The 13,245-nt window shown below is 37.3% G+C and overlaps 1 protein-coding gene across 1 annotated transcript; it reads right to left on the reverse strand.

Annotated features, from left to right (window-relative positions):
- Positions 1-1,449: 1,449 nt before the first annotated feature.
- GOLT1B (golgi transport 1B) lies at positions 1,450-9,408 on the reverse strand. The gene is made up of 4 exons (XM_009332836.1): positions 9,323-9,408; positions 7,295-7,473; positions 3,874-3,955; positions 1,450-2,492 (listed from the first exon to the last, which is right to left on the reverse strand). Exons 1-4 carry the CDS (start codon positions 9,404-9,406, stop codon positions 2,454-2,456), a joined length of 384 nt encoding a protein of 127 aa, XP_009331111.1. The 5' UTR covers positions 9,407-9,408; the 3' UTR covers positions 1,450-2,453.
- Positions 9,409-13,245: the final 3,837 nt, after the last annotated feature.

Raw genomic sequence — 13,245 nt, forward strand, 5'->3', positions numbered from 1 at the left:
GATGTTCCGAGCATGTTCCTGTTAAAGATGCTGTTACGACGACAGAAACACTTTAGGCTAAGTTGTTTTGACCTTTGCTGCCACCCACATTTATCTTGGCAAAACTGGCCCGAAGACAACATTACTTTGAGGGATAAAGGCTATGCTAAATCCAACGTACAATTTTGTTCCCTCAGACGCTTTTCACAACAGTTCACATCTGACAAAAATTGACTTTTGATTTAAAACAATGAATTAAATAAAAGTGAGATGAACTGCCTACATCCCAGCATTTCAGAGGGCTAAGAGATCACGTACAGCAACGGATTCATCACCTCTGAAAGACATCATCAGGTTTCTTGTTGATCACGGTACTTCAGCTTACCGAGCAACTCGCTTTCAGTCAGAGCTCCGTAGTCATGTGGTGCAATCCACCTTTCCCATCACATTACTTTTCAAAAGACAAGAACAAAGATCTTCAGGTAGCTGACTTCTAAGGTAAATGATGAAGTACTGCTTTAAACAGTACTTGATTCCCACAGTACAGACTCGTACTCTACCAAAGCAAACAAGATGAGTTTGCTAAACTGCCGTAGTGTTATTCTCTAGTCATCTAACACACGAGATCTACAGGAGCAGTTAAAATTGGTTCATCTCTTAAGGTAGAAGCCACAAGTCATATTTAGTCCTGTCTGTAAACTACAACACACATGCCATCAGGCAAATATAGCCATTTTTTGTCATTTATAAAATAAACCCACTGATTTTTCAGATGCTATTCATTGTAAACATAATAGCATTTTTTTTCATTGGATCATTTTGTGCCTGTTTGAGAAGGAAGCAAATTAAACATTGGGAAGAATAGATTTGGCTATTTATACAGTTGTAATGAAAATAAAACGTCTTGTACAAAATAAACTTTGTACCAACCCTTTTGGAAGTTACTATGAGGATTGTTAACTTAAAAGTTATTTTGGAAAATACCGATTTTAACTGCATAATAAAGAAAAAAAAAAAAACACTAAACATTCATTAGACCTTTAAGACTACATAGCTACCTGAAATACTACCATTGCATTTTGGTAATTTTTTTTTTTTTAAGGATTACATTTGAGGGAAAAGAAAGTTAAAAACAACAGAAACCCCCAAAGCCTCCACAAATACAATTTACTTAATGATCACGTTTTGTTAGGTGAGGCTACTACGTAACTAAATCTATTGAAAGTGCACATTGTTTAACGTTCCAATAGAAGCAGAAATGTGACCCTTGCATTCGTAGGGGACATTTATTCCAGGTTAGCTAAGAATCTCTGTAGCAGCAAAATTGTTGCTGTGACTGATAGAAGTTTTAAGTTATTTGAATATAACCCAAGCAACAAGTTATAAAACATATGGAGATTGGCACTTGATCTTTACTTAGCCCCATCAGCTCAATTTTCTCCCCAGAGACTCACGTACACAGAATGTTATGTTTTCATTTTATTACTGTAAAAAATAAAAGTCAATTTGTAGTTCCAGAGTAAACAAAGAAACCTTAGCTTCAAACTATTTAAAAACAAAGGTTCAAATTTTGATAAGATACATTTCACAGGGTTCATGTCAGCACCTTAACCAAATGCATTTTTCTGTGAACGAAGCACATCTCGCAAAGTTTTCATGTTAGTGACAAGGGGCTACATTCTCGTTCGGATGCACGTGTAACATGACTCAAGGAGAACACACTGGAAGGAGTGCAAGTCAGTTTCCAGAGTTCCCTGTTGAGCTCTACATGTTCAGAACCAACATTTAAGACTGACGTTATTGAAGATTGACCTTTTGCATATTCCGAAACGGAAGGCAAATACAATCAACTTACATTTGGCTTTGAAACATTAAGATAACAATGTTTTATTTCAGCCACATATTTACAAAAATGTTTACAACAGAACCGTGTAGGGTTTCCTTTTTTTTGCCATAATACACTTAAAGATGAACAGTCATCTTAACCTTCATGCAAAGACGCATCTCTTGTTACACAAGAAGTTTTCTGTTTGTTTTTCTGCACTCTGAGGATAGCAAGCAGAGGGTTGGATAAGTTTGGGTCACCCTTAAAAATGTAGGTCTGTTTGCTCTACTGCACCTTCAAAATAAGGAGGTAAAGTACAGGCTCCATTAATTCCACAAGGGTTCATTGCCTCTAGCATGTTTGCCAAAAAACAACAAAAATAGTCTTGAACAGTTGTAACATGGGTTATTCCATGACTTTCACCTCTTCAGTTTACTTCCTGAACTCTGGAGTTACCTTCCTAGAAGCATACTTGCTGAGCTTCTTTTCTAGTGTATATTGTTGACTATACATTTTAAATTAAACTGTCATGTAAAGAATGTAACAAGCTTTTCCTTTGTACACAACTTAATCTTTGTGCTGAGTATTCTTCAAAAGGATTTTATAAATAATACAATAAGTTTAGAATCAGTCTTCTGCCCTCTTGTCATTATACCATGTTGTTGCTTTCTCCAACTTTATCTACAAGCTGTAAAAAAGGAGACAAAAAGGTTAAGCTGCGTGACATTTGTGTACAGTGAAGTTACTCTCAAATATTACTTGCTACTTGCACAGTTAGTATGCGACTGAAAATGAGAGTCAAATAGTACTCACCAAGGTCTCATGATTTAAGTTTGTGAAAATTAAAAATCTCACATTGCAACTGTGTTTCTGCATGACATGTTTTTCTCATATAGACATTAACAGTGCAACATGAAGATGCAACAGAATGAAAAAGGAAATAGAAGAATGCAGATAACACTGCTAGCTTAATGATTAAAACAAAACAATACAGTATCAGCCACACATGCATTAGTAGACCAAGTAAGATATTTCAACTGACCATTACTGTGGATTCTCTTCTGAGCCTACGTAGGCTTTGAATAAAACATTAACAATTATCTTTTTAAAACAAGATTTAACCCCATTATGATCAAATTAAATATGACTAAGTAAGATCAATTGACAAATGAAACATTCAATTGATCACGAATTATGAGCCAGAACTTGGCCTAAGTGTAAAATTGGAACAGATGATCTTGAACACTATTTTTAAAAAAAAAAACCAACAGACTGTATACATCTAAGTTAGACCCCCTATTAATTTTTTAGTAGCAGCTATTAAAACTGTTGCTTTCAAAACTAGGGTTAGAAATGTTTGTGTTAAAATACATACAGAAATTAGCACAGTAAAAGTAGTTGACTGAAACACCCTACATTACCATCTTTCTGGCACCTGTTAATTGTCTTCAAATCCCTGGCTATTTGGTTAAGAAAATGGAAAACTGCATTTGAAAAAATACACATCTTAGTAAATAGCAAGACGTAGTCTGGTGCGGTGGACCTTAATAAATATATTTGATGGATGATTATGCATCATGAGAGTTTCTGGATTCACCATACAAGCTGCAACTTAACATTGAACTAAACTGTTTGCTTTTACAGGCCGCTAAAACTTCCTAAATATATTAAAATACTACACAAAGAAGAACAGTGTCCTCCTCGTCGTACAGACAGGAGAAGAGGCACAGAACAGTGGCATGATTCACCTATCTAGTCACCTAGGGCCAACAGTGAAGCAGGAAGCAGAACCCCAGCGTGTCGAGTCACAATCCAGGGCTCTTTCCACTTCACAACGTGTCAGCAGGGGCAGCTTCTGCAAAGGTGTCCTTTTGTTCCTCTTACATCTAGAGGTCTTTCACTGGGAATGAAGGTGATCTGCACAGTGCAAGAACTATACAGGAATGCACTCAAAGTCACTGCTCTAAAATTTTATTTGCTTTATTTCTGATGCATTTCTACTATTGCTGTAACAATGGAATAAAAGACAGTACAAGCTTCAAATTTTGCATGAAGTACCGAGCACTTACCGAGCTTATACCGGGTAAATTCAAGAGATAGCCAAGAACTGGAACTCTTCTAATAAAGCCAACCACCACAGGAAAGAACCCCCTTTAGGTAAGATATCAGAAGATTGTGTTAGTTTTTATAATTAAACTATTCTCATATTGCTATAAAAATGAAGAAATAGGTATTTTTTAAACCAAGATTACATAAAATCTTGTAGCTTGTTAGCAGCATATTAATTTTACCAAATATATCAACATACATTCAGCAGAGAAAGGAGAAAACCAGGAAAGAAACACCTTATTTTTAAATGGACTTAATTTTCCTCATAGCTGGCAACCCTCAGTCAGCTCTTCAAAAAATAACTAAAGAAAGAATACCCAACTTAGTCAACAGAACTGATGCTCCCAACTAATTTCTCAACGTTACCCTATATATTTTGAGATAATTTCTTTTTACATTATAGGAAATACATTCTTGCAATACCCAATTACCTGAAGTTAATTCTGAGTAATCCCCTTTGAAACAATATATGGTACTCGTTACATCAACTAAAGAAAATTAAGCATGACCGAGTTGTGTATTCACTTATTTGACAGATTCATGTGAAGTCAGGGATTTGAATCATGAGCCAGGGGATGTTGCCTAGCATAGCTGCTATGGTGTAGCCCCCTGCGCTGTCCACTTCATCTCTGCAGCAGGAAAACAAATTTTCTATGGCAGCATCTCAGCTGTTTGCAGTCAACTGCAGCAATTCAGCTGGTGGTGGCATTCTGAGTTATCTCTTGTTGAGCTATACATTCCCTGCGTAGACTAAGGATTCCCTGCGGCTGAGGTCTCATTACATGTTAAACAGTGAAGTTTCACAGGTCATCATCCTCTTCACCACACTGGTAAGAACTATTTGCTGGATAATATCAATACCAGCACGTTCTTCCTGGATATTTTCTTTTTTTAAAGACTGGATCATTTCAGTGGTCCAGTAAGTTATGATGCAGGGCACACAAACCACTTGTAACAGATTAAAACAATTGGTGTAGCCAAGAATAAGGAATAGCCAGTATAGGCAGGATAATATTGTTAGCCATAACTTTAGATGCCTGTAATCTGAACAAGGCTCCAAAAGCAGCTTAGGACACAAGAAGAGATACTGTCCCATAATAGCCTTCTCCAGTGAATGCAATCTGAGCATGTGAAAGCATGGCAAAAGACTAAACCTCTGACGGGAAACTTGTGGCAGCATGTTAAGGGAAAGGCATTCTAGATTTAAACCAGAGTAGAATAATAATCGCATGTATCTCTCACTTCAGTCAGACGCATCTTAAAAAAAATATACATCTTTACAATCCTGTATTTTGTTTAAGCGTTCTTGGTCACCAGTACCTAACCATTGCTTTGTGGACAACAGGGGCTCTGCAATTACTGCCACAGAGCATATGAAAGGTGACTGTGTAGAAGTAGTCTAGATATGCAAGACAACAACCTACGAGTAAAGATTCTAGAGGGATCTGAACACCTACTGGAACTGGTTTAGTGGTCTAAAAATCAAGAGACTGAAAAAAGGACAATACAGTGGTTTACACTTGTACTGTCTTACTCTGAGTTGAAGCGAAGTTACCAGAACTGCTAAACTGCTCTTGAAAAATACAAAGGTTTTCCATATAAGTCCTAGTAATCCACATGACTAGAACCATTAGGATATACAGAAATGCCCATCCTCACAACATACTGCCCTAACAAATCCAAAGGTGCATAAGTTGACCTGGTATTCCTTGGGCCTAAGAAAATCATGTACTTCAGAGACCAATGATAAACAGTGAAGTTTTTTATTATGCAACCAAACAGCAGGATCCTGATGAATCGTATAAAATTATGCTTGAGGAAAGGCTTTTTAAATTCTTCAGAAAGGAGCAAATTGCCAAAAACACGATAATAGTTGAAATGAACGAGACTGAAGCAAAGCAAAAAGCTTTGTTTGAAGTAGTAACTAGCTAACATTGTAGCAAGGGATTTAGATTCTAAGAACTATTAAGCACTACAAAAGATGGCCTAGAGATGTTTTAAATTAAAACAGATAGATAAGCATTCACACCTGGATTTATCTATCCCTTGTTGATACTCTTCTGGCTAAGGGATAGCCCTAGTGACCTAGGGATAGATACTGACCTTCTATAATCCCTTCAACATTATTTTACCCTGCTAGCCTCTGGCTAGCACCAATAGATAATCCATAACCATACCTGCTTAGACGTAGTAATTTATAATTCTTTCGAAATCTTTTAAAAGGAGGGGTGTTTGGCTGGAAACCAGTACTTGCTTTATACTGGCTGATTAAACTCAAGTGCTACATGTGAGAAGTGACAATGTATTCAGTAAAATACCGTGATTTTCAAAACACTTGCAGTGATAGAGTTCGGAATAATACAGAGCAGAACAATAAGAAGCATATATTAAAAGCCAAGTTAAGATTTTTTCTAAAAATATTTAAACTAAATACAAGATTTACATACAATTTCACTAAGTGGAAAAAAGAACACCACGAGAACAGTGGTTTGATTTTGATCAATAGGAACTGTATTATTTAGCCAGCAGCTGAGTACTTCGAAAATATTTTAGGGGTCTGTTATTAGGTTAATAAGCATTAATGGAACAGTCTTCATCTGAACAGAAGTCCAAGAACAACTAAAAGCCTCCCTTCTTACTTATAAGCATATTTTGTACTTTGTTCTATACTGAAGAACGGAACTTCAACCATGGAAATAAAGATAAAATGTAGATATACAGGTTGTAACAAGTCAAATTCTTTCACCATTAGCATTGCATGTATGAAGAAGTTAAATGACACATTGTGCAAGCTATAACATGTATCAGGATTGCTGTTCAAAAAATAAGAATTATCATCTTTCCTTAACTCATTCCAGGTAATGCTAGCAGTTCTGACTCTACTAGGACACAAGTGTAACAAAACATGACAGAAAACATCTTTTCACTGGGCTACCACAGTAATGAAATGGTAAGGTTAGGAACCAAGGATGTTTGTACCCAAGTATTTTGCCCCGTTTGTTAAAGAAAAGAACAAACTCCCCACCAAAAAAAAATACTAAATATCTAAGTTGCCTTTTTTATGAGGAAATATTTGAACTTTGCATTGCCAACAATTTGGGCTCCCAGATATTTTGAAGCTTTACAATTCTTTGGTTAGACATGAACAACATTACCAAAGACAGTTTGGTATATGCCTCAAACATTAGCTGATTTGAGTCTTGGAAAAATACTTACCAACTTTCCACCTCTTACAAATGTAAAACAACAACTTCACATAAAATCTATCAAAAGCAAACATTTAAAGGATGCTGCTTTGTCAGCTGTAATGCAGCAACACTAAACAAATACATTTATTCCTAGATACACCAATACAGAAAGGTATTTTGAAACAAGTCTTACCTGAATAATAGGAAGAACCCATAAATTTCAAGGATCATTCCTATTAAAGGCCAACCAATGAGAACTATGAGCACACCACCCAGGAAAAAGCCCGTTGCTTTCATTTTGTGTTTTTGAAAGAAGAATCTAAATGTTCTTTCTAAACCGATAACAAAAGACAAGCCAGCCACAAATAAAACCTAGAAAAGACAAAAACCAACCAAAGAAAGAAAATAGCTAATTATATTCCTAAGTTTAGGATGTAAACATATACATATATTCTACAAAGTTAGATTGCATTTCTTGCACAACTTCTTTTAATATCAAAAGAGATGGTGAGAAGGAATTTACTAGTGATTTTCTTTTGTAAAGTCCACCTTAAAGCATTTGTAGCTAGCATTCAAAACTCTTCTCTCAGCTGCTTAAGAAGTAAAGAGTCTACCTTTGCGGTCTCTGACAAACACAATCATGTCAAAAGACCTGGTGACAACAGTTATCTGTCCTGTAACATAAGTGCAATCATTATCCACAAGCAGTGCTGAAACTTAGTACCACCGACAGCAAAGGTTCCTAAAAACTGGGAACAGACATGTTACAAAAGCACCTCTGTTCTGTACCATGGACATCTTCAATAGCTTGTACTGATCTACTGAACACTGCAAAGCCAAAAAAGGAAAACAGCTGAAGAGCATTATCAGTTATCTTCCTTGGTGGGGTTTTTTTTCTGTTTTTGTTTTTTTTTTTTTACTGTGTGTAGTCTTTCTACCATTTACTAGTGTTCAGTCTATGCTGGAACTATCACACTACTCCCAACTAGTCAGAACTACTTTTCATGTCCTTTAGCAACAGGACTTGTAATTATTTCAGCTTGTAAGCATACATCTGGGCAACATCTTTGCTGAAAAGGGGATTTTACTGAAGATGATAGAGGAAATTTAAGTTTTGTATGTTATTTAATAAACCACTTTCTTATGACCTTTTCCCTTTCTGGTATCACTTTTTTTTTTTTGAAAAAAACTTTCTGTAAGCATACAGTACCTTTTCTTGCATTATCTTTGATTACCATATAGCCTGTCATTGCCTCTTCCTACCTATGTTTTCATCATTTTCCCTAAACAGGATCTCGTATTTCCACCTTACATTAGGAAAAGAAGAAATAAGCATTATTTTATTTTTCACTCTTCCGCTATATACCTTATTGATGGTTCAGAACAACGCTTCAACTAATGCACCCAAATCCAAATATACGTTTTAAAATTTTCCTTCGCTGAATCTCAGTATTTGACTCTGCTGCCACAGAATGAAACTGATCAGCTTTGACCAGACTTTTAGGCATCAGCAGAAGAGGATGCGAACCTCTACCAGGCTCTTGGCTGGCTGGCAAAGCTGATAACAGCAGAGGCACAGAGATTACCACGCTCAGAAAACACCCTGTCATTTTATATTTGCTTTGGATTGCAAATTTTGTGTACCAGAACCAGGATTTATTTTCTATCCTGCTTTAAGTGAAAACTTTGATTTGTTAAAACCTGAAGATATTAAATATCTCTATTATGAAGGGTGATTGGCTCTTCTAAACCCAGACTATCAGCAATTCATACTTCTTTCTTTCCTCATAAAGAACAGCAAAGCTACATTTGCTAGCGTGTACAGAACACTTCACTGTTCTTATCCAAATAGATACTTACATTTGACAGTTATCTTACAAGATCACAAAAAAGAAAGCGTTCGTAATGACAGCCAATCTAAGAGTCTTATTTGCAGCAGCATAACAACTGTTGAACAGGCTGCTTCTTGCCTGATCAACATATCGCAGGCCTGACCTGGAGGTACGATATTTAGATTGATGTGAGCTGCTCTAACTTTCATCAGGAAAAATGATTCACTCATATCACTGAGCATCTCTTCCTTTATACCAAATTGCCACGGTATTTTTTGTGATTCAGTTTCAGACTGGTAACATATTGTTCTATATTTAGTTTATTTTTAATATATCATATACTTAATTCTAAGCAGTGCAGAATCTAAGACTAAACGGCAGGCACTTACATTTCCAATAGCCAAAAGAGCTTTGTCAAAGAAGAGTATCATTCCAAAGAAAAGGAAAAACACTCCGAAGCCTGTTAGTCCCATTCCAATCTCTGAAAAAGACACAAATTTAGGCACATAACAAAACATGGTACCAGGAAAAACTCACGCATAAAAATTGTGAAAAAATTTGAATGTCCAATCTACAGACATTTTAAATTTATAGAAAAACTCAGCCTATATTATGACCACCTAAAAACTTTCCTGAGTGTACAAATATAGTAAGTCTTGTAGGTACCAATTACTTCAATAACAGACAGAGAGATCTTTGGAAGCTGCTTATCAAAAAAAAATATTTGGAACTATATACTGAAGTTGAATGCAACAAAAAAGCATGCATGCATATACACATAGGGCAAAGACATCCCTTTTGATTTACTGCTAGTATGGAGAAAAGGATTGTTTTGTGAACAGATAATGAAACTTTGTCTTCCATTTGCAACTTTTATCCTGTTATGTTTACCACAGTAACATAAGTACCCATGTCCTTTCCATCCTCCTGAGACCTCACATTCCACCGCCCGTAATCTTGCATAGCAGTCCCACTTCCCCCAACTTCTGGATTGAACACAACTCAGATGAATGCCGTAGGCTCTTTCCAAATGCTCTCACAGCTATTAAACACTAGCTTGGGTCTCCAGCCAGTTGCCAGTTTTCACAAACTAGTCGACCCTGAATATCTTTGCGTTCTACCTGTCTGTAAAGGTTGCTCAAGAAATACTGGGAAGGCAAGAGTAGGATGGAAGATTTGTTTGGCTGAGAAACTGGGCTAGAAGTGTCAAGCTACAATTGAAGCTACCATTTGACAATAGCTTCTGAAGTATCTTGAAGACCCTACTTAGAAATACATCCTACTTTTAAAATTAAACCCCTAAGGCCTTCCTTTGACTCGCATGCAGACTGAATAGGAGAGAAATAACAGGAACAGCAGCAACACAGCTGCAAAGATCTTTGCATTTATCCATGCGCTCACCCTTACATTATTGCTACCCCTGTGACCAGAGAATTTAGAAACCTACAGGATACATAAAACCAGCTAGCAAAACCAGCTGTCATACTACAGACAGGCTGGCAGCCCAGTTGTGTGTATATGTATTTTGAAGATCCCAGTAGTTTTGTACAGTCTAGTCTGAAACAAACAAACAAAAAAACCCCACCCACACTATCATAGCCTTCACTGCTACTGTTAGCCAGATCTACCTAAACGTATTTTATTTGCACTTTTGACTACCGTGTAGATCTAGTTGATCACTTGCTGTTGCTTGAGGAGCTCAGGAGTAAAGGAGTATCATTCTGCGTATTTTGGAACTTCCATTTAGTTATTGCAAAAAAAATTTCAAAACAGCTCAGAGCAGAGACATTCAACTTCCCTAAACTCTGTAAGGGCTCCTCTTTCAGCAAGGTTGCAGACCACGTGGTGTTAAATCTGTAGTTCTACAATATTGCCTGCCACTTTAAACTTTTGCTGTGAGCATTTTAACCACCCAGAATTAAAACTACTAAGTAACCTGCTACAATTGATTTACTGCGGACATTCTCAAAACTCGTTTTCAATGAAAAAGAGAATTGCAAGTTGTATTTTCAATGAATCTGCTGACTGAAGGCAATATAACAATTGCCATCTGCCCTTTTCTCTAGTACTCTTTACTTTAGAAGAGCAGAAACAATCTGTATTCTGGAAGGAAAACACTTGGAGGCAGGACTCCAAAGGAATTACCAGCTGCCAACAAGATAAACATGCAGTCATGGGAAGCGAGTATTCATTCCTCCCGCAGACACAGCACAAAGCAGGGATCTCGCAAGAAGGCAGAGGCCAACTCCCAACAGCTGCTGCAATTACTACTCTGACACTTCTGTACTCACTTGAAATGTGTTTGTAATCACCTACGCCTACAACAGATTCAGATTCACTTTAGAAGTCAATCATATTCTCTGGTTAGTGGAGGGAAAAGGAAAAAAAAAAAAAAAGGAACACCATTCTCATCATCCCAAAATTACTGCTGAAAGAAGATGAGTATTCCAGGACTATTATTCTCTATTGCCAGTATCTCAGTATTGATTACTCAGGTATTAATGACTCGATTCATATCAGAATTTGGAAATATCTTTGACTAGCATTCTTAGAGGAAGGAAAAAAACCAACAACGCTGACATTTTGTACATCATCTTTGCAACAACAAACTAGGCATTTTTAGAGAGGGTGTGAACTATTTTTGAACGCTTTCTCCTGCGCCAGAAGAGCCTTCCCATATTATTCAAATCCAATGTTTCAATGCCTAGAAATGCAGCAACGCATACTAGCCATGTGACTTTTTTTTTTTAAATGATTATGATTTACTGAGGAGGGAGCAATGCTTTCTTAATGTTTCTGCAGAAATCCCATAAGCTGTGCAAGAGTACTGCAGCACTGCATCAAAACAGCTTAGTAAATATTAAGACTTAAAATCAAGATACATTGCTTGTGAAAGTTCAGGGAAGACAATGCACATCCTCTACCTTTTGTGTACAAAAGAAGAATGGAATCGTGCACTATAGGCTCTCAGAAGACAAAAATTAAGGCAGTTGATAGGTTATGGAAAGTTTCAATTTTTAATTATTATTTTGCTAGCAGTATTTTTTAGTATTGAAAAATTAATTCGTTTGGGAAAAACTAAGTGCATTCTTTTGCAATTACCGGTGATTTATAACACCACTTAACAAATCACTTAAAAAAATGTTCTAGACTACAGCTGCAAATTTAACTTTCCAAACATCAGCTAATGCAGTGGTCCTCTCTGGGTATTTATCACGTTACTGCACCAGTGACTCTATGGCTAACTCCATCTTTTCCCAAACAGCAGTGAGTTTAAGAATACCTGATCTTCAGAATTTCAGAAAAACGGCGGGGGAAAAAAAAAAACCAACCCAACCCCCTGAACTCCACAGTATTTTACTTACTACTCTTGGCTCTGACAGTTAAAACCAACAGAGTCAGCACTGGAGGTAGCTGAGGGTCCCCAAAGAGGAACTAAGAAAAGGAAAAACAGCGAATAGATCGCCTCTTTCCAAAGAGATTTTTCTTTTTTTCGCCCCCATGGATACTCAGGACAGGAGGACAGAAACGGGCAAAAGCAGAGCCCGCAAGGGTTCAATCAACCAGAAATCTAAAAATTGACCCCAAGGGTTAGCACCCATCCCAGTAACAGAGCACGGCACCTTGCTCAAGAAATCATTGACCTTGAATGGTGCTAACCCGCTTTTCTGCCTGTCTTCAGCCTTGGCCTCGACTGGCTCTCCAAGACCTCCATTTCCAGTACCCTGCTATCAAGTTAAACTTAGTTCTTTTTTAACTTTCTTTCCTACATCTTTCACGCTTGCCCTCCTTCATAACTGACTACACAGTGCTTATCAAGCAGACTCATTTCCTTTCATGGCAGCCACGCCAGAAACGCATCATAAGCGAGACGTTAATTTAAGTCAAAGACCTTATGTTCTCCTTTACCTTGCAGTTTAAACTCTTATGCACCTCTTTACTTTGATTTCTTCGTATTGTCCCTTTCAGCGTCTCTATTTCCAAGTAGTTCTATTCAGTGAAAACAAAACTACGGTCACATACTTCTTTTTTTCACTCCAGATGGAGTGTCCGGTCCTCGCCTTACACCCCCCCTCAGCGTCACCTGCAAACATTCAGCGTGGCAACAGCGAGTTAGGAGAAACACAGCAAAGCCACTAGCACATAATTCAGTGATCCCAAGCCACTGACGTCCACGTGGAGGCACGCTAGAAGACCTCAGCTAATTGTTACTTCTGTTCACCGTCCGGCTTTCGTTCATTCATTCGTTCTCGCCACCGCCACACCCCAGCAGCCCCGCCAACACGGAAGAGCTCACAACCCACGACAACCG

This window comes from Pygoscelis adeliae, unplaced genomic scaffold, assembly GCF_000699105.1.
Source record: "Pygoscelis adeliae isolate BGI_AS28 unplaced genomic scaffold, ASM69910v1 Scaffold38, whole genome shotgun sequence".
In the NCBI taxonomy this organism is placed as follows: Eukaryota; Metazoa; Chordata; class Aves; order Sphenisciformes; family Spheniscidae; genus Pygoscelis; species Pygoscelis adeliae.

Excerpts from the sequence above, each read along its gene's own strand:
- GOLT1B (XM_009332836.1), bottom strand. The coding sequence starts at position 9,406 with ATGGGACTAACAGGCTTCGGAGTGTTTTTCCTTTTCTTTGGAATGATA. Across the intron at positions 7,474-9,322 it reads CTCTTTTGGCTATTGGAAAT|GTTTTATTTGTGGCTGGCTT; the intron begins GTAAGTGCCTGC and ends TGTCTTTTCTAG. Across the intron at positions 3,956-7,294 it reads GGGTTCTTCCTATTATTCAG|GGGGTTCTTTCCTGTGGTGG; the intron begins GTAAGACTTGTT and ends TCTTACCTAAAG.